Source organism: Copadichromis virginalis, linkage group LG1, assembly GCF_057382275.1.
Source record: "Copadichromis virginalis isolate Kocher_CV1m ecotype Utaka linkage group LG1, C_Virginalis_male_GT1.1, whole genome shotgun sequence".
In the NCBI taxonomy this organism is placed as follows: Eukaryota; Metazoa; Chordata; class Actinopteri; order Cichliformes; family Cichlidae; genus Copadichromis; species Copadichromis virginalis.
The window spans coordinates 19,539,568-19,560,226 of record NC_140618.1 but is presented as its reverse complement, the minus strand read 5'-3'; the positions used below and the strand labels follow the sequence as shown (position 1 = coordinate 19,560,226).

General features: G+C 39.7%; 2 protein-coding genes across 3 annotated transcripts in view; one reads left to right on the top strand and one right to left on the bottom strand.

The window, feature by feature from the left end:
• The window catches only part of adam10a (ADAM metallopeptidase domain 10a), a 38,495-nt gene extending 30,130 nt beyond the window's left edge, over positions 1–8,365 (top strand). Inside the window, exons 9-16 of the mRNA XM_085453346.1 lie at positions 2,316–2,479; positions 2,605–2,788; positions 2,898–3,048; positions 3,163–3,346; positions 3,432–3,543; positions 3,728–3,948; positions 4,080–4,206; positions 5,791–8,365. Of these exons, the coding sequence (XP_085309472.1) occupies positions 2,316–2,479; positions 2,605–2,788; positions 2,898–3,048; positions 3,163–3,346; positions 3,432–3,543; positions 3,728–3,948; positions 4,080–4,206; positions 5,791–5,936 (1,289 nt within the window). The 3' untranslated portion in view covers positions 5,937–8,365. The remainder of the gene's footprint in view (positions 1–2,315; positions 2,480–2,604; positions 2,789–2,897; positions 3,049–3,162; positions 3,347–3,431; positions 3,544–3,727; positions 3,949–4,079; positions 4,207–5,790) is intronic.
• Positions 8,366–8,920: 555 nt separating this feature from the next.
• Positions 8,921–18,953, bottom strand: lipca (lipase, hepatic a). 2 transcript variants are annotated; one of them, XM_085453356.1, is made up of 9 exons: positions 18,656–18,953; positions 16,922–17,106; positions 14,863–15,042; positions 14,626–14,743; positions 14,291–14,524; positions 12,722–12,964; positions 11,647–11,761; positions 11,036–11,254; positions 8,921–9,215 (listed from the first exon to the last, which is right to left on the bottom strand). In XM_085453356.1, the coding sequence occupies exons 1-9, from the start codon at positions 18,735–18,737 to the stop codon at positions 9,101–9,103; spliced, it is 1,491 nt and encodes a 496-aa protein (XP_085309482.1). In that variant the 5' UTR covers positions 18,738–18,953; the 3' UTR covers positions 8,921–9,100. The 2 variants fall into 2 exon arrangements, with proteins under 2 accessions (XP_085309482.1, XP_085309492.1); XM_085453366.1 differs by having other exon boundaries at positions 16,922–17,100; positions 18,656–18,952.
• Between the last annotated feature and the right edge of the window lie 1,706 nt (positions 18,954–20,659).

Below are 20,659 nucleotides of genomic sequence, written 5' to 3'. Positions count from 1 at the left end.
ACTCATTATTAGACTTATTCATGTATCACACAAAGCATATTGAGCCAAAGGGTTCACCACACCCTGGTTGAAAAAATAAATAAATAAAATAAAAAAGGCATGAAAGAGCTGTGTGACGGAACATTCAAAGAACAGTGATTTGGCAACAGCCCTACTAAACATGTAGGGAAAAACCAATCTCCTCCTGCCCGTCGGGAAAGCCGAAGGGCATTGCACGCGCGTAACTCACGCCTACCCATAGACGAAAACACAGTCCGTCCGGTGCCCGATGGGGTGGAAGATTTCACCTGGTCGCTTATAAGCAGCGAGGACGAAAAAAAAAAAGAGTCATATACGCCTAGATTCGGCAAGTACTCACACCGGTTAATTAAGGCATAGTGTGAAGAAAAGGAGTACTCCGGTGGTTACGGGGATTCAGGGCAGCGAGTCCGCGTAGGACGCAGCTGCCTCCGGTGTGTTAAATCTCTTCTCCTTGCCGTTGGCAAACAGCCTCAGTGTGGCGGGGTAGAGAAGCGCATAATCCACATTCTTCTTCCTCAGGCAGCTTTTCACCTCGTCGAAAGCCTTGCGTTTCTTGGCTACCGCCGCTGAATAATCATTAAAGAAGGAGACTTTGATCCGACTTGTTGGTTGGTTCGGCTGCGTAGCCAGGCGCCGAGCTGCGGCCATCACACGTTGTTTATCAGCAAAGTTGTGAAGCTTCATAATGATGGGTCTGGCGCGCTGGCTGGGGCCCGGCCTCGGTGCTAGAGAGCGGTGAGCGCGGTCTAGTTTGATCTTCCCATTTTTAGTTGTGAGCTCGAGATAGGAGGGGAGCCATGACTCCATGAAGGCGACAACATCATTTCCCTCCGTGCCCTCGGGAAGCCCGACCAGGCGAAGGTTACATCTGCGGCTGCGGTTCTCTAAATCGTCCATGTGGTCTGCCATGTCAGTTACTTGTTTTTCGAGTCGAGCCACTTTCGCCTGCAATACACCTGCCGTGTCTTCCACGCCTGAAATCCGTATCTCGGCGTCTCCCACCCGTGTCGCCAGAGCCTGGATCCGAGACGTCTGTTCACGGATTGCGGCCAGCACAGTATCAACTTTAACATCCAATAAAGTTGTAATGCTGTCAGTTATCTTACTCAGAGCCGCAAGGATATTCGGGTCGATATCACTCCCAGTTTCCTCAGCGTCAGCGGAGATTTCTGTGTCGCTGGCGTTAGCTTCTTCAGGCTCAGCCGCCATAGGACCCACAATGTCGCTAGCCTGCACAACCGGAGCTGTCTTTTTCTTAGACCTGACGTTAGGCATTTTAGAAAAATAGTCGTCCAGACTCATTATAGAGTTACTCCCACGCACATTTGTAACGTTTCACCAGGTGAACACGTATTTTAGACGGATAATCGGGGGACCTCACCGGAGCACAGCGAGACGGGTGTTCGCGCTACGACGCCATCTTGCCAACCCTCGATTCACTGTTTTAGTTGCCACGTTTTCACGTAATGTTTTATTTATAGCATTTTTTAACTCGTATTCTTTGCTGAGCGAATACCTTTCATATGTGCAAGCTGTCAAACCATACCAACATCAGAAATGAAGCCCAGATGTAAAGTAACAGCAGCACAGACTGTTGCATTCATGTGTGTATTCGGTTGGTGATGCAGAAAATATAAAAATGTTGTTTTTGCTTGATTCTAATCTGCTGCTAAGTCGCCTTTGACACTGCTGGAATTGCAGCTGCTAAAACACAGAACGCAAGAATGCCTGTTTAAAAGTAAAATAATTTTCACTTTGATCTGTGATTTCCACGTTTCCTTTATTAGGCTATGGGATAAAGAAATGTAATATTTAAATATATACACTTTAAAATTTCAGAGCTGTCACATTAAAAATAAACTGCAGCAGTGAGAGCGCATTTGGCTTTAAAATAATTAACTTAAAATGAAATGTTTATTTTATTGCTCTGTGGACTGAATTCCCAGTTTAATTATTTTCTGCAGCATTAATTTTGTGTCTTATTTACAACAGGATTGCATTTTAATGTTGTTTTCTATTCTCTTTACATATTTAGCAGTGTTTTATCATCATCATCATTAAAGTGTTTCTGACTGGAGTAGGCAGAACTCATATGGGTCATTTTGTACAGATTAAGAATTATGATGGGCTTCTAAACATGCTCAGAAGGCCTGGTTCAACAGAACGTTGATAACCACTGTTGAGATGCACATTATCTCCAACTGGACTTTTAGGTTTTGTCTAGCAAGCAAATTCAAACAAATCCTGGCTGTGTTTGACCTGTTAATGCATCGCACCCTTTGTTTTTACCGCAGGAAGCTCCGGGGGAATTTGTGAGAAGAACAGAAAATACTCAGATGGAAGGACAAAGTCTCTGAACACTGGTATCATCACAGTGCAGAACTATGGCTCACATGTCCCCCCCAAGGTGTCACACATCACCTTCGCTCATGAGGTCGGACACAACTTTGGCTCACCTGTAAGTACTATTATTTAAATCCCGGCCTTTGCCAGTAGCCTACTTTCTCTTGCCAAGCTGTGTTTATTCTGTGGAACTTTCTCAGAGCTCTGCTGTTTCTCTTTTGCTTGCCTACTATTTCACAGCATGACTCTGGTAGCGTATGCACCCCTGGAGAGTCTAAGGAGCAAGGACAAAAGGAGAGAGGGAACTACATTATGTATGCCAGAGCCACATCAGGGGACAGGCTCAACAATAACAAGTTCTCAAGCTGCAGCATCGGGAATATAACCGCTGTTCTACAAAAGAAAAGAGATAGCTGTTTTGTTGGTAAATTCTCTTATGTGATCAAATAAATAAAAGGATTTTGTTATCTGTGTGTGAGTGAGAGAGAGAGAGAGAGAGATGCTCTTTCAGTCTGTTGTTTCTGTGTGTACAGAGTCTGGCCATCCTATCTGTGGTAATGGTCTGGTGGAAGAGGGAGAGCAGTGTGACTGTGGCTACCAAGACCAGTGTAAAGACAACTGTTGCTTTAGTGCAGATTCAGGGGATGGCGAAAAGTGCAAACTTAGACCCGGCAAAATCTGCAGGTAAGATTTTATGATGAACTGTTGATTGTGGTATTAGTGAGCACAGAACACAGCTGTGAACAGGGCAGCATTTGTTTGACTTTTGGTTGCATGGTTTTCATTGTTTTTACGCAGTCCCAGCCAAGGCCCATGTTGCACAGGAGAATGTACTTTCAAGACCAATAATGAGGTGTGCAGACCAGATTCTGAGTGTGCCAATGAGGGCAGGTGTGGTGGAAATACTGCTCTATGTCCTGCCTCACAGCCAAAGGAGAATTTCACCTTTTGTCATAAAGATACACAAGTTTGCATCAATGGGGTATGCTCATATAATCGGCTTCGTGTCTTGTTTTCCCGCTTTGTGAGTTTGTATCATAAGTTAAAGTTTTTGTTTTTTGAAATAGGCCTGCACTGGTTCTGTCTGTGCAAAGCACAATCTGGAGGTATGTAGCTGTGCTAAGGAGGATGGCAAGGATGAGGCTACTGACCTGTGCCATGTGTGCTGCCAGGAGAAAAGTGAGTGTCTGATTGTTCACATGTCAAAATGTACACTAAGTATAGTCATTTAAAACTAGAATTATCTGACGTATAGCATAAGTGACTGTTGGTTTTAATGTTTGCTTTTAGTCATGAGAACATCTTTACGATTAAAACATTTTCTTGGTAATACAGATGTCACTTACTTTCTTTCTACCCTCAGCGAATCCCAGCACCTGCAGCAGCACAGGGTCACAGAGATGGGCCCAGTATTTCAGTGGGAAAGTGGTGACGCTGCAGCCTGGCTCACCCTGCAATGACTTCAAGGGATACTGCGATGTGTTCAATAAGTGTCGCCTGGTGGATGCAGACGGGCCTCTTGCAAGGCTAAAGAAAGCCATCTTTAATCCTGATTTCTATAACAGTATTGCAGACTGGATAGTGGTGAGTGTCTCAGTGTGGGAGTGTATATAGTGACAAAGATTTGTCAACATGGTGACAAACACACATAGCTAATATTTTTAGTGATTCTTGTCTGTGCTTAAATATTTTTTATTACATTCTGTGTCATTCAGGCCTACTGGTGGGCAGTGCTGTTGATGGGTGTTGCTCTCATCATGCTAATGGTTGGCTTCATCAAGGTCTGCAGTGTCCACACACCCAGTAGCAACCCCAAGCTTCCTCCACGCAAGCATGTATCTGGTACGTATCTAAACCAGGGCTCTGCAAAAAAAGGAAACTGTGATGTAATCTGTGGCCTGTTGTGGGTTAAAGAAAAACTAATTTTGGAGTGAGGGAGAGAAGGGAAATTAGATATTAAAAAAGTTTGTTTACTTTCATTTTGGATATCAAACTCCATACTGGTTCTATTTGTAAGATTTAGTCAATTTCATCACATCAAGGATTCCAGCACATGTCCATGTTAATGAGCAGATGGGCCGTGACTTCTAGTTCATTCAAATCAGGGTTTTCTTTTCTTCTAACTTTAGCCTATTTGTGACAAATTAATCTTCGGACTTCTAAAATCTCAAGTATTTCCTTTTTTAAGAATCCCATTGCAAAGTACAGTTTAACTTGATTAGGTCATCCACCGCAGAGGTTTTTCCCTCTTGTTGTAAAACCTTATAGCATGAAAAAAATTTACGCTAGTTTCTTTTCTTTGTAAGGATTTCTCTTTATTCTCAGAGGATGTATATTTTTTTTCTCATGCATTTTGTATTTTAACCATTTAATTTTTTATTTAATAATTTTAAACAAAAAGTATTTTTTTAAACAAAAAAATGTATATACATCATTGAGAAAAAAAATGTTTTTTTCAATAATGCATATAATACATTTTGCAAGTATACTAACAGTTCATCTGTATGTAACTCAGTTTATATTTACATGTTTTAGTAGGCCATGGCCATGAATGTCATGGTAATTTGAGACTTTTAAGGAGTTTAGAAAAAATCCAAAATTGATTCAGTGTCTGTAGGATCAAAAATATACACCCTCCACAACATTTAATTAAATGTCCCTTAGTCAAACCAAACTTTGCCAAGACTGGTCACATATCCAGTCAGAATTATGCCAAAAGCATCGGGTTGAGGTGCAACTTGCTAAGGGATATTCCCATGTATGGATCCCTGTATGGATTAGAGAAAATCCCAAACAAATTTAAACTTTTGCATCTAATTCTTGTGTTTTAAATAATTAAAGATGTATGATGCACAGTTATTCCACCCTGGAAAATGAACAGTTCAGAGAAATCAAATCCCTAAATTACCAGGACTTTCATGTTCATGATATGTGTGTGTGTATGGGTATTAACATCTTTGTGGGGACCAAAAATTGGAATTTACTATACTTGTGGGGACCACCACAAGGCACGAAAGCATTTTTGAGACTCAAAATATGGTTTTAGAGTCAGGGTTACAATTGGGTTATGGTTAGGTTTAGGGTAAGGGTCAGGGTTAGGCATTCATTTTTGATGGTTAGGGTAAGTGGCTAGGGAAAGCATTATGTCAATGAGATGTCCCCCACAAGGATATAAATATGCACAAGTGTGTGTATGTATGTGTATAAACTTCCACAACTGTGGATTACTGAATGCATATTTAGGTTAAAGAGAAGAGATGGCTGAATAGCAAGGTGCTAAGAAATACTTTGTAGTCCAACATGATTACCTTATCATGTAATAGTCACTTCTACTGTGGGCATTTCTAACAATATAAATGGTAGTAGCATTAATTTGCAGCATTCACTGTATTTCTTTAAGTTAATTGAGATGTCCATTTCCTGTAGACACCCTGAATACTCTGAGACGGCGGCCCCCAGCATCACAGGGCCAGCGCCAAGCTCAGGGCCAGCGCCAAGCTCAGGGCCAGCGCCAGCAGCGTCAGCAGCGTCAACAAAGAGAGCAGTATCAAATGGGACTGTTGAGACAATGAGGCAAAAGTCCGCTTGTTGCCTTGGTTCTTCTTCGTGCCTACAATCGGAGCACCTTACTCCAAAGAGTTACCTTTACCACTTATTGCAGAATTCTGAGAACTTGCAACTGAAACATTTTTACTGGACAAAACCGGATGTATTTTTGGGTCTAACAAACTCACTCACCTCTGCTCTAAGAGCAAGACTAGCAGTGGTTCACTTAGCTTTTATAGGAAATACATTTTTCCAAGGATGAACGGGGGAGAAATTTACTGATCTCCGTTATTTAATCTTAATCTTGTTTCTTTTTTTTTTCTTTTTTTTAAACCTTTGAATTTTTTTCTTTTTTGTGGAGGAGAGAAAAGCAAATTTATTAGTTTTTCACAAATTTCTGCTGCCAATCAAAAACAGATCTGAGACTTTGTGTTTGAAAAGAACCTGTTTTTCTTTTGCCAATGTGACTTTTTCCCCCCAATACATATAATATTTTTTTTGTAAGGCATACTTCTGTTCCTTCTGTGTGCAAATATATAAATGTTGAGGTCGTTTTGTCTTTTGTTTCACATGAATTTATTTTTCTTTGAATGGAGATCGTTCACTGTTTTAATTCATCTTCTCAGGATCAATAAAATGACAGAATACAAGTGTAAAGACGACTGCTTACAGATGTCTGGGTAGAGTCTCTTCTGGCTCAGGCCTACAGGTCACGTAAGCTGCCATCCAAGGCAGAGGACAGGACTGGAAGAATGTATATAAATGAGCTCGATAAGACCAGTCAGTCATCTGGTGGTCTGAATTTGTGTATTTGTAGTTGTGATATGGTTTGCAGATGTGTTTACAACAAAATACTTGAGGTGGAATTGAATGACGAGAAAATAGCTTTTGTTAAACTGATTGTATCACACTTGTATTCTGTAATAACTCTTTTTACCTAACTGGTTGCTTTGACTCTGAGTGGTGAAACAACCACTTTGTGCTACATTCAGAAAAGTGAAAGCTAAACCAGAATGCGTTAAACCAAACAATACAAGTGTACAGAACTGATTAGAGGAGAGAGAAGTCCTGGTTTGACTGTCGTGTCTTTTAACTCTTGTCATCTGTCCATCTTTTCACACATTAGCAGTTGTTAAAGACAAAGTAAAACCACTCAAATGCAGTCAGACCTTTATACCCAGATAAGGAACCTGTCCGGGTTTATATGTGGTTTGTTTTTTGTTTTTTCTTTGTTTTTTTGCTTTTAATGCTTTTTAATGCAGTTGAGATTGTTTCTATTGTGCATGGAGTTGGGAAGTCTAGCGATTCTAATTGTATTATTGCTTTGTTGCTGCTGTTAACAGATCTTTATCAGAGTGAACAATCACATCGCATCAGCCATCCACTACTGTTCTGTCCTTCTTTTTGCTACTGATTGGGGATTTTGTTAACCTTTGTTACTCCCTTTGGTTTTGTGTGATTACATTAAATATGTGCCTACTCGGAGCAGTGTGACTGAAGTTGATGTACAAGTGTCAGCAATCGTTACTGAAGACTGAAACGATGTCTGTGTGATGCAACTTAGAGCATAGCCTTGCCTGATTGTAGACACTTTATCAGCCAGCACGTGAAGAATCCAATTTTGCACACAGATAAAAACCTTTTTTGGCTTAACTTGAGCAGTATTCAGTAAGTGTAATTTTAGGTTCTCTTCAGATAAATAGATACAAATGCAGAACACACACAAACATGATTTGTAGACTACATAACATATGTTTAGTAGAATAAAAGAGATGCTCCCTCAAATGAGCTCTGTTGAGCGCAGCTGCAATTTAGCATTGTTTTATGTGCAAGGTGCCAGGATGTCTTACAGACCAGATTCTATGCAGAGCTTCACAGAGTTTTAACATTTGACCTTCTCAGTGAGAAATGCCTCCAGCGTGTCCTCCTGAGAGGGTACACGGAAAACCGTGTGCTGCAGCAAAGCTTGTGAACAGGCACAAATGCAATTCTTTTGCTCCCTTTTCTTATGTTCTTTGTCTTTGTGGTGCTACTAGTTATGCTTTTTGTTGGTTATGAGATTTTCTGTGGCTTTTTAAAAAAAAGCTTTTGTCTGTGTGTGAGAGAGAGAGAGAGACGCTTTGCTGAAACATTCGTATCTTTTAAAAAAAAAATATATGTATGATGTGGATACTTGGTGTCGAGGGTTAGTACTCTGGGATTTTGTTTGTTGATGTTGCACTGAAATGTAAGCGATGTAAACAGAATCCATAATGTTATAGATTCATTACTACTGTCTGATTTAATGCGTTGTCTTTTATACTGTGCCTTCAAATTGTGTGGTTTTGTTTTCCCCCTTCTTTTGTTCTGATTCTCATCCTGCTTAATTTGAATATTTTACTACATTTGCAAAGGTGGAAATGTATAATTTCTTTTGAATTACTTGAACTGCATTAATAAAGTTGAATTTACCATATTGTTTCCCTCTTTGTCCAGTGTTAAAAGGTAGCGCCATGGATTTCTGATATTTTAAAAAAGAAACATTTTACAATTTAATTTAATGTTATTATGTTATTCAACCCACAAATGGTTCAAAGTGATGATTGGTAAGAAGATTCAAGTGTCGCACCTGATTTAGAAGAACAAGATTCAACTGCATTCGAGTTTTCAGCTGTAACAGCCTGCCCTCTGCAGTCATCACCTGGTAATTACTTGCCTTTCTTAATCTCTTAATGAGATTTTAAGACTGATTTTGTTTTCAAGCAATTATGATACAAATTCAAATAATAGATGCAAAATAGGCATCAATAGAGGGTTTTATAAACATCAATTTTCAGTTAGAATTTAGATTAGTTCCCGTTTCAGGCTTTAAAGGGTTTAGCGCTTTAACTTACAGTTCAACCTGTCAGTTGTGTTTTCATTCAACCAAAATATCTGCACATTTGTGACATGGAAAAATGTGTTAGTCCGTAGCTGGATACGAATGGACCTTTGTGCATGTGTAGAAAAATAAACCCACCTAATGACATGATAGAAAAGAACAGTATGTTTATTCAGCACTTCTTTCCAGCAATTATGGTTTTCTGTGTTACTCCCTGAATGTACACAACTTCCCTTCAAGGAGGGAGAATTTTATCGCATTCGTTGTTGTTTTCAAGGGCCATTCAACTGATATCTTCAGTTAGATCTTCAGCGAGTGACCCACACAAGTCTATAAGTTGTCCTTTCTTCTGGGCCTTTTTGGTCTCTCTTCCTTACAGCGTACAAACACCATGTCTTCTGACGCTTCCATTTGTCTCTCGTTTGTCATGGAACAGAAAGATGTCCTGGAAAACAGAGACGGTGTCGTTAACACGCTGCGATTAAACAGAAAGAGTGAGTGCAGGAGTAAAGATGAACCAGTCTGTGTATGGGAAACAACCCACTAGATGGCATCAGCAGTCTGTAATGGTCTCAAGTGTGTTCTTTATACGATTGTAGCATCTTTACCTTACAATATGAAGCACCTTGAGCCAACTGTTGTTACAATTTGGTGCTATTTCATTAAAACTGAACTGAATTAATATAATTCAGTATCAGTAATATTACTCGTCTTAGCACTATTGTACAATTTGAGACAACTGTACTTGACTTTCTTTCCTGTTTATCCCATTTTCAGCTCTATTAAATATCACAGTGTGATTTTTATTTTATATTTGGAAATATCATATATGCTCATATATATGTGCTTTGAATGTGATACGAAAAACTGCAGGGTCAACAGAGGTCATCTGTGATGCCACCAATGCAAGTTAAAACTTTACAATGCAAAGAGAAAAAACCCCAAACACCATCCAAAACACAGCAGCTTTCTCTGGGTCAAAGCTCATTTGAATGTGTACAGAGTGGGAATGTGAAGATATTTTGGAAATCATGGACACTGTGTCCTCCGATAGATGCAACAGTAAAAGGACTGGTACTTACATTGCACTCTCTTACTCTATTTGAGCACTCAAAGTACTTTCTAGCCACAAGCCTTAATCACCATTTTCTATGCCTAATTGCTTTTAAAGTGATTTAACCTAACACATAGATGCAGCAGGGGCAGCTCAGGGCTCAGCATCTTGCCCAGGGAAACACTGACACGCAGACTAAAACCACTGACCTTCCAATTAGTAGACAACCTGCTCTTCCTCCTGAGCCACAGCTGTAACGTGCTAATCCGTGAAGGCCCCATTAATGCTGAATGACACATATATTCAGATAGAGCCATTCAGACGTCTCTTTCAGAGAAGAGCTTTTTGCATGCAGCAAAGATAATGCTAAACCACTTTTTGACACATATTGTTGGCTGCTGTAGACTAAACTAGCCTGTCATGTCTGTCTGCAGTTAGACCTGCAACCTACAGGAAATATGTGATCTATCATGAAACAAAAAAATAATACAAAGAAAACAAACAAGCTGAAAAGTATCAATCACTAAAAAACATTTCACCTTTAAAAGTTCAGTTAATGTTCTTAGTTTTTGTCACGGCTTTTGTTGAAATGGGTTTGGACTGGATCATTGAAGCATTTGTATATGTATATGTATATATGCATGTATATATGTATATATATATATATATACACACATATATATATATGTATATATGTATATATATATATATATATATATATATATATATATATATATATGTGTGTGTGTGTGTATGTAAATAAAATCAATTTAAAAATATGTAGTTTAAAAAAATAGAAAAGGCTTCAGCAGTGTTGGAATCATGTGTGGAATAAAGCCCGGTATGATGATGAAAAGCTGTATAATTATTTGTGCTCTCCATCATTTAAGCCCTTAATTTAGGGGTGTCAAACATGAGGCTGGGGGGCAGAATTGGCACAGCTAAGACTCCAATCCGGCCTGCTGGATTTCTTTAGAAAATATGGAAGGCATAAAGGTTTTGATTTAATTATATATTTATACGTTTTACAGTTTGTTGATAATAACCTCCCCCATTCATTCTACACCAAAGTAATAGATAAACAATTAAAGACAGAACAATTCCTGTTTTTTTGGTGTCTGCTAAAGAAACTTTGGTTAAAACAAGAAAATTTACAGCAATCAAGAAAAACTTTTGGTTTTATGCTGCTAGCTCGTAAGAAACACATGTACCTCCTCTGTGTTTCGCCCGCTTTGACGCTGACTTTGCCCACATTCAGGAGTCTTTTTCTTTCCCAAGTTCTCCAAGGAATGATGGTCTGCACCTTGTCCCACACATTTTCCCACAGAGGAGATGCCTCCCAGCGTATATTGAGCAACATCAGTTCCCCCAAGTCTCTGTCCAGGGTGATCAGGAAGGTGAAGGTTTTGTTACCTGAAATCTTTTCATTGCTGGTGGAGATTTTTAAAACAGTAATCGAGAGAGACAAAGTTAGACGAGAGTTAATCACCCTGCAAAAGGCTGTTGTGGCGGCTCAGACTAGAGCGGGACAGCAGATGAGATTTCCTCTGCTAGCACTGTTTAGCCTGAGACGCTTTGATACACAGAATATGAAGGATAACACAGTTGTCAGGGAATATTGTCTTGTTTAAATTATTCATCCCATCATTGCCATTTATAGTTCTCTTTCATGCAAAGGCTTCAGTTGTTTCCATGTGTGTCAGCTGCTCTCCTTAACTTGCTTTGTAGAGCTGAGAGCCCAGCTGCATATTGCATGTGTCAAAGAGTGCTCATGTGTTCTGATTTAAACCCGATGGGGGGTTGGTGTTGGTACAGTACTCACAAGGTGATGTCCACAGCTCCACTCTCTTCTTTGGTTCCTGTGAGGGAGATCGTAAGAGAGGGCTCAACCTTCTCCGTCTGATTGATGAACTGGACCCTGAACTGGTAATGATAGACTGAAGGGTGGAAGCCAGAAACAGAAGAAGAAGAGGACACGGTTACAGAGAAACCCCCGACACAGTTTTCAGTTTTTCTTGTTAGCTTTACATTTTATCAGTCTAACATATAGGATAATAAAACATTGAAACAGGAACAGATTTTGTGTAGATAATGGCTGATTTTTGTATTCCTACCAGTCAAACAGAGGACTGGATTCATTTACTGGTGGATGTGGACTGTCTAAACAGATTTAGATGTAAGTTTTTATTCGATAGTGTGAAAAATTGGCAAAAACTGCTCTGTAATTTTTTTGATTTAGACAAAGAAAAAATGTTTTATGAGGCCAAAGTGGCCCTGATCTTTCACTTTTAACTACTAAAATCTAATTTGCTTATCCTAGGCTTATGGAGCTAATGGAGTTCAATCAAGGCAGAAAACCGGGAAAATGAGGCCATCAAAGTGCAAAGTTTCTGATATTGATATTTATCTGATATTTATGTTTTCATGTCTGCAAGTTCCATTAAAACACCAAAGCTTTGTGGTTTCCAGCCCAGTTGATGGCACCAATCTAAAAGCCACCCTTTCCTACTAAAGATCTAAATTACAAATGAAATTAGTGGTTTGTAATTTCTCATTTTTTCATTCTCAAAAGAAATGAAGCTGTAAAAAGTCTAGGTCTTGTCGTAGGTTTACTTGAATAACAAATAACGACTAGAAATCTTCTTGGGATGAGATTTTATGCCATGATGACAGATGCACCGAATCCTTTCAAATCTACTGCCACTCCGCTTTAACTTAAATAAAATTTGGCCTCCTTATTTTTGTGTAATCTTGTCATCAAACTGATTTATTTTGCCTTAATAACACACGCAAAAGCTATTTATATATATTAAGTCTTTAATGGGACATATAAGTGTATCCTGTTGTATCCAGTTATGACTTTTACACGGCTGTTAGGTCAAAATGACAAACCATACGTTTGTAAGGCATCCGAGACCGTGTTTTCAGGTAGAGCCTCTTGCTGGTGCCCGTGCGGACTTTCTTGATATCATAGCCGAGTGTGTTGCAGCGATTCTTCCGGCAGTCCAGACAGACGCCCTTGTCAAAGGCGCTGTTGTCGCTGCACCTGTAGGCCATGCTCTGCTTGTCTTTGTTGAGCAGAGAGTCGATGAAGAGATGGACAGAGCGCTCATGGGCACATTTCACTGTTTGCTCAAAGCCTAAGAGAAAAATAAAAATGTGGTGAAAATTTTAAACCTGCTTCTCCAAAACGACTTTGATCTGACTTTCAACGGATTGTGGAAGAGCTAAACCACGAAGCCTGACCATTATTTGTGGATCGAGTTCATTATCGCCAAATGGTGGCATCTATCAGCTCTTGTTTCTGTCACATCTCCTATAAGTGACTCATTATGTCTGACACGGCTCTGCTCTGAAGGCCGTTTCTCTGAGCAGCAGCTTGTAGCCTGAAGGCAGCTCAGCTCAGACGGATGGACAGAGAAAAAGCACGGCACATGTTGCTAATTAACTCCTGAGGATGACAGATGCTTTAATGTGGTTCTCGCTGTCATATTGTGAGGATGTGTTTAGGATTGAGAGGCAGCATAAATCCCACAGCCACTTCTGTTAGACTGCATGAAATTAAATACATCTGCCTAAACACAGAAGAAGAAACTGTCAACAAGCAGAAGAGGAATCGGCATCCTAGACGTGGCTTCTAAACCAGTGTTCTGAGGTGGCAAGGCCAATTAAGAAGAAAAAATGTTATGATAGAGCGTGCAAAGAAGGAAACCAGAAAGCCTTTAAGCAGAGAACATACTGCTCTGATTGGAGCTTTGATTTAAACCAGAGGAACCAGAAACTTGAATGCCTTTTCAAACAGGGAATGAATGCCTACTTTATGTGGACTCATCAATGCAGACATTAAATAAATAAACAAATATAATAGCTTTGGTATTCCTGATAAATATGGTCTAAATTTGTAAAAGACTGTTTGTTCAGAAAAATGTTTGTAATATTTAAGTTTCAATACAATGTTTAAAGTGGCCACTTCATTAGATACATCTGGCTAGGGTTGGATGCTGGATTCAACAAGGTGCTGGAAACATTCGGTTCATGCTGACATGATATCATCGCACAGTTGCTGGGTGCACTGTGATCATAAAGGGATGGACAATACTCAGGTAGGCTGACCCTTAGTTGGTACTAAGAGAGGCAAGAAAATATCCTCCACATGATTACATCACTAAAAGCAGCAGTTTGAACCGTGAATTCAAGGCAGGATCGATCCATGCTGTTTATATCTGAATGTCAGAGCAGAGATTGAGACTCATCAGACCAGGCAGCTTGTTGCCAGTCTTCAGCGGCAAACAGACAGCAGGATGTTCTGTTGTTCTATCCCACACTTACAGACCATAAAACACTGCAGCCTCTAAGAGGCATCACAGAGCTGCTTATTTCATGCTGCAGAAATACTATACTATAAAACAATCATGGTTATTTCTGGTGGTCGCAATTTTTAATGTGCTGTTACAGATTTATCTTACCGAGGATCCCGTACTGGGATATGTGCTCGTAAATGTTTTGCAGGTCACACCCTGGTTGGAAATCTCCTCCATTTGGGTAAAAGTCATAATGGGCCACAGCTTGCTTAATTCCCACACTGAGGCCCATACGCTCGTGGGTGAAAGTGTGGATGGCATCCACAAATTCAGCATCATCAGGAGACAGTCTGTCCGTGGGAGACATGCCTTCAAACAGCGGACCGGCTGGATCGAGCCCTGAACACACATGATATACACAAGCATTGGGTGGTTTTAGAATATTAAATGAATAAATTGCTATTTATTAAATTTAGCTATGAAAGGACTAAAAATCTCACCAGTAATTCTTCCAATCTTCTCCGGACCTGTCAGAAAGCTCCCAGCAAATCCAGAGATGTGAGCGCCGAGGCTGTAGCCAATCAAATGAGCATTTCTAAGTGGGTACTTGTAGTGCTCCTGTAGGCGATTAAAGACATGCATGATTGCTGAAACGTATGGATTTGATTATGGAATGAAAATGTATCACCTTTCAGTCCACTGACATCATAAAGATCAGTGGAGGAGTTTATTCTCACCTGAAGTGCCTGCAGTAGGTGAGCTATGTCTTTTCCAACAGTGCGGGTTTTCTGTACTGCGATTGGATAGTGCTGCTGAGCCAGCGACAGCCAGTCTGTAAGCACCACATTTGCATCTATCAGGTGTGTCCTCACAGCCGTGGCTAACCTCATCACCCAGCTCTCCATTATGCCATCCACCTTCACAACAGCAAAACTAAGCATTAAAAAAACAGCTTCTTACTTTTAAAGTGTTAATATGTGCTGTCCACAGTACAGTCCTGTGCATAGTTCAGTTCGGCAAAAATGAGAGAAACTGCAGTGACTCTGTTACTTAACTAAAGGATTTTTCCTCATGAACCGTTACAAACTGTTGATTTTTCACTTTTCCCCACCCATCATATATTGGCATCATCTTTGTGTTTATGGAGGGTTTTTTCTTTCTTATTTCCCTTTTTGAATTCTTAGTATGTGGGATTGGGGTTTCTGTTTGGTTCTCATTTGCTGAGCTAGTGTTTGTTGGCTTTTATGGAGTCTTAATTCTCATGGTATTTTTGAATTCTGGTTCTTATTTTTGAGCACTTGTCACAAGTTTCTTTTTTAGTGATTTGTAGTTCTTGTGAAATTAGTGAGTTCTGTTTTGTGTTTTGCTTCTGTTTGTTATTCTTCACCAGTATTCCAGTCTGTGTCCCCTCTGTCTCGTTCATGTCCTCGTGTCTTCACGTGTCATCCTTCACTGTCTCTTATGCTTCTCCAGTTCCAGCTGCCTTTAGTCTGAAGCTAAATTTTTCTTTGTTTTTCCCGTGTCTTCAAAATGTTGTCCCATTGAATGAGTTCATTCATGTTCCGTATTTATCTTTCATGTTTCACTGTAAAGGTGATTGTTGTTCCTTTTCTGTTTTCATTTCTATATCACTTATGATTCAGTGTTTTATTGTCACCACCTGTGTTGATTACGCTCACCTGTGTCTTGTTCCCCATGCGTCTCTAATCTCCAGCTAATCCTCAGTGTCTCCTGTCCTCCCTTTGTCAAACTGACTGTCTGACATCTGGGACCCTATTCTCAGACTATGGAAGTTTGTTTCTGCCACAGAAAAAACATTTTTTGCCATCCATAAGTCAGAATTTTAGGTTATTTTCTAAAAAAAAAAAAATCTTTAAATTGAAAATCAAACTTGAAATTTTGCTTTTATACCATGACTGTGAAACATATACTATATGGTTTCACTCTAAATAAAATCAGGCTACCTCATACGGGGAGGCATAACAAACTACAGGGCGACTAAGAGGGTTCAACCTCAGCCAAGGCCTGCTTCCTGTTTTGCAGTTTAGGAATAGGTGACCTGCATGTGCACAAGAATGTAACAGCTTCCTTTTATCTGCCATCCTCCACCTCTCCTGCAGCATTCACCAACTTCAGCTTGGTGTTGAAATCTCGCTGACAGATAAATATGATACAGATTGTTTTGTGAATGGGAATTACAGCAAGGAGTTTTTATGTATTTTGGCAGGTGTTCTTAAGTCTGTTTGTGGACAAATATTTTCACTGTTATAGAGACAGCTTTATAGTTGTGTAACCGAGATCAAAATGTTCCATACTCCAAAGAGAAAAGGGCAGTCAAAGTTCAGTGGGGTCAAGAGAGTCATGGCACTAGCACCCCACCCCTTTTTAATGTACGTTTCTCTGTGTTAGCCCTGCAAGAGGCTGGCGACCTATTCAAGATGTGCCCCTCCTCTCGCCTTTTGACCACTGGGATAGCCCCCCCCAACAACCCTGAACTGGATAAGCAAAAAAAAAGGTTGAATGATGGATAATGTACGTATAAATCTCTACCAAAACTTTAGTAATCTTGAGTTGTGACGGGTGTGGTCTGGGAACTAACTGCTATTGTGGCTGACATGATCCGATCCAAAATTTAATTACATTTCAGTGCAGATCCACGTGTCTACCTCATGGTGTGTTTTTTCAACATGTTTCAGCCTTTTGAAGACGTTTCCCTCCCTGTAGTCAAGTTCCATGTTTAGTATCCAGTGGCTTAAGTCAGCGAAGCGTAAAGAGAGAAAAGGGAGTTGACCTTACCGACCACCCATGAGTGATGATGATGAGGGGATTACTGCTGTTGAAGCCACAGGAGGTGAGAGTGTGCAGCTGCAGAGGGTCCAGCGTGCAGGTGTCCTCACCTCCTAAAAACAGCCTAAAGACTGAACTGCTGACATATAGCTCTTTCTCCCTCAGGACATCCCTCTGCTCTGTCCCCACTGCACCTCAGAAATCAAATAACGGATGGATTGTCTGTTAGAAACGAGTACTTTACAGAACACGATGGTTATGCTTACAGAATAATTACAAATGATGAATGGAAATGTGTCAATTTGATAACACTGAGTGTGTTTTGATGCATTAATGTAAGTATTTGAGTGAGTAAACGTGGAGAAATTAGGACAGTCAGTTCCTGCTGAGGCTCCATTGGACTGGAGACTAACTAACGCCCAATCAGAAGCCCTTTGCTGTGAGTCCAGGTCATACAGACCTCGCTGGCGTCTGCTCACAGACATCACTTCACAACAAGTCCCATCAGATGAATCTCTGCCAGACTCTTCTATCATTTGTTACATAAACTCCTCCTCCCTCAACATGTTTAAAACCACAGCCAATAATGCCAAAAACCAAGGCGCCTGTAAACACCCAGCAATGCAGCTGCCTTCATACAAGTTCTGGTTCCTGATGTGAAGCCCAAATCGTCTTAGCAAGAAAAGTAAAAGAACATCCAGCCATCATTTATCATCATTTGCTTTGGTGTGTCTCTTCAGTGACTGTTTATCGACACGATCAGTGAAAACAGTCTGACTCATTAGTAACAGAACACAAACAAACCCTAACCCAGAAATTTGTACAAGAACTGTGTTTACTTTGCAAATCAGTCATGGTATCTATCACAGCGCATAATTAAAAAAAACATATTTGTAAATGGGGCATGAAGTCTGTCATAAGCCCACATTTAAAGACCCAGTAAAAACACCGGCACTAAAGACTGAGATGGAGAAAATAATGGCAAACCTAAAGGAATATGATTTATTTATTTATTTATATTTATTTATGTAGCGCCAAATCACAACAACAGTTACCTCAAGTAGCTTTGTATTGTGAGGTAAACACCCTACAATAATACAAGGAAATCTGATCTGAGTTAAACAAGGGAAACGCACACACACGCACACTGTTTGTGTTTCTCCGCTTACTTGTTGCTCATCTGTGGAATCTTAATGTAACTTTTAAATGTAATTGTTCATATGAATTAGTAAAAATAAACATACAGCCTGAAGCAGCTGGACTGAAACTTGGTTAAAATTTCACTTTACAAGACATGAATTTGCTTTCAGCTGCTTCCTGATGTACACGGGGTAGCCATGACAGGTAGCTCCACATGTCTAATTTATCTGTGTTTCTATGTCGGCCCCCTCTGTGATCCATTTGTGTCTCCTCCTGGGACCAAATCGGGGAGCTTTTGCTTTTTAGGCAAAATACTACTCTGTGGAACCACATCTTTATAACTATCTACTGTGAGGCTAAATAAACAGTAAAGATTGTTTTAAAGATTGTCTTTAGAAAGAGATACTTTGGGAAATTATGTGTATACTTCTGCGGTGTACAGATTGGCTAGTTTCGGTGTGAGTCTCATTGCAAACACTTTCCTCAGCATGAATTCACAGCATGAACTACAGTTAAATTTAGTGCTTGTTAAAGATTTTGATAGCATCAATCAATCTGTGCATAAATCACAGAAGCGAAGGCAAAGCATGATATTTCACTTACCTGCTCTGATTCCTTTGATTTTCTTTCCCTCACTGAGGTGATAGATTAAAAGCAAACACCACAAGACTTTGACCACAAACATGCCGTCAGCTTGGTAGGTCCTTTTGGCCACGCTTAGAAAATCTTCAGCGTGTGCTGTGGATTTTAAAGGTGAGAACCTTTTGTCTGCAGATGTAGGAGCTGTTTTTAAGGAAGCCTCATTTCTGTCCTGAGGATTGAAATCAGATTATTTTACCGAACTCTAAAGAGAAAGAGAGGGGACACCAGGAGCAATGGTTCGTGGATAAGGGGGATTTATTCTTATCCTGATTGGCTGGGGGCTGGATCGTGTACATTGTGAAAGAGCAGAGGTATGATAGGCAGGGGATGTGGTACGATGTGCTGTGACCTTGGATCCTCAATCGAGACCCTTTCCAGGTACCAGGGTAGAGGTACAGAATATGTACTTTTTATGTAGCTTTTATAGAACTATGTGTTATTGGCTAAAGACATGACATGGATTAGATGTGGACTATTACCGCATTGCTTAAACCCATGTTTAAACAGTTGACGAAGAGCACTCTGTGTACCCAGGGCACACAGTGGATCAATACTGCACACAAAATTTTCTTAACGTCCCACAGAGTGGGTAAAAAATACAACCGCAGGCATTTGTTTTCATTTAGTAATATTGGGTATTAACAAAATAGTATAGCGTCTGAATCATATTTTCTTCAGTTTTAAGCTACTGTTTTTGTTTTCTTCCTTTTAATGCGTACACAGTCTTCACTTCTGATTTCTGTTTATAATCTCTGCGTTATAAAGAAGTGTATTTGTATTTTGTTTGTCTTTTTTATTAAAAACTCTACGTAATATCTCTTTCAAAATAAATTTTAACATTTGCTTGATTCAGTACTTTTATATTAACAATGAATCATATTATTGTGTGTGCAGTGGTATCAGGCTTATATTTTGGTGTCTTTGTATCTGTTGTCTTTCTGTCCGATATTAGTAAAAAAAAAAAAAAGTTTTGGGTTTGCTCATTGCTTTGAGGAAAAGTAAGCAAATAAATAAATGTAGTTTTATTTATATGGCACAAATCAGAACAACAGCAGCCTCAATGCATATTATATTGTAAGGTAAGGTGTTTGGTATATTAACCTTACTATTAAACACTCTCTATACCTGTTCTGAACAGCAGCTATATTTAAAGCTGAGGTTTGTTTAATACATGATGTCGCCTGACACACTTTCAGACAGCAAACTTGATGACCCTGCTCTTTGCCAAGGATTGTGTACATCCATGCCTTCTTCACGTGTGTGCACACAGTTTTAGCAGGCAAGGACTGCCTTTGTGATGGTACTTTAAAAATTTACATACAGATGAGGGAAACATGGTGACAGCATAAAGACTGACGGGGAATCAAAGCTGCCATAAACACTTAATCTAGATCACAGCATGCAGCAGGCTCGGGTAGTGAGAGGCTGCTTTCTGAGGAAAAACCACTGATAAGCAAAACACTTTGCATCCATTCTTCATGAAGCTGTTTAAGCTTCACAACCTGTCTTCACTGATTCGTTTTAAATGCTGCTTATCAGTTTACTACATTGATACAGTGACACGTGTTAAAGAAGAAAATGTGTCACACATTACAAGTACATGTGATTTCAAACAGCTCTAACATAGAAGTATTAGAAAAATAAACAATGAAATATAATCTCACTAATGAACAGTTGCATACATACAGTTAACAGTGCAGCGTTTAATGGACCAGTTCATGCATGGTGCACAGACAAACATCAGAGATTATGTCATCATTATTTCCTGTTCATTCATTTCATTTCATTTATTTATTCATTTTCAGGCACAACAAATACCTATATTGAACATAAAATACACAAAACAAAAAACAAAACTTGCCTGAAAAAGGAGTGGGACGAAGAAAACTTATTAAATCCCACCCCTATACTCACTCATCAACAAAAAAAAAACAATAAACTTCCCGCAGCTACGCCCATCATTGC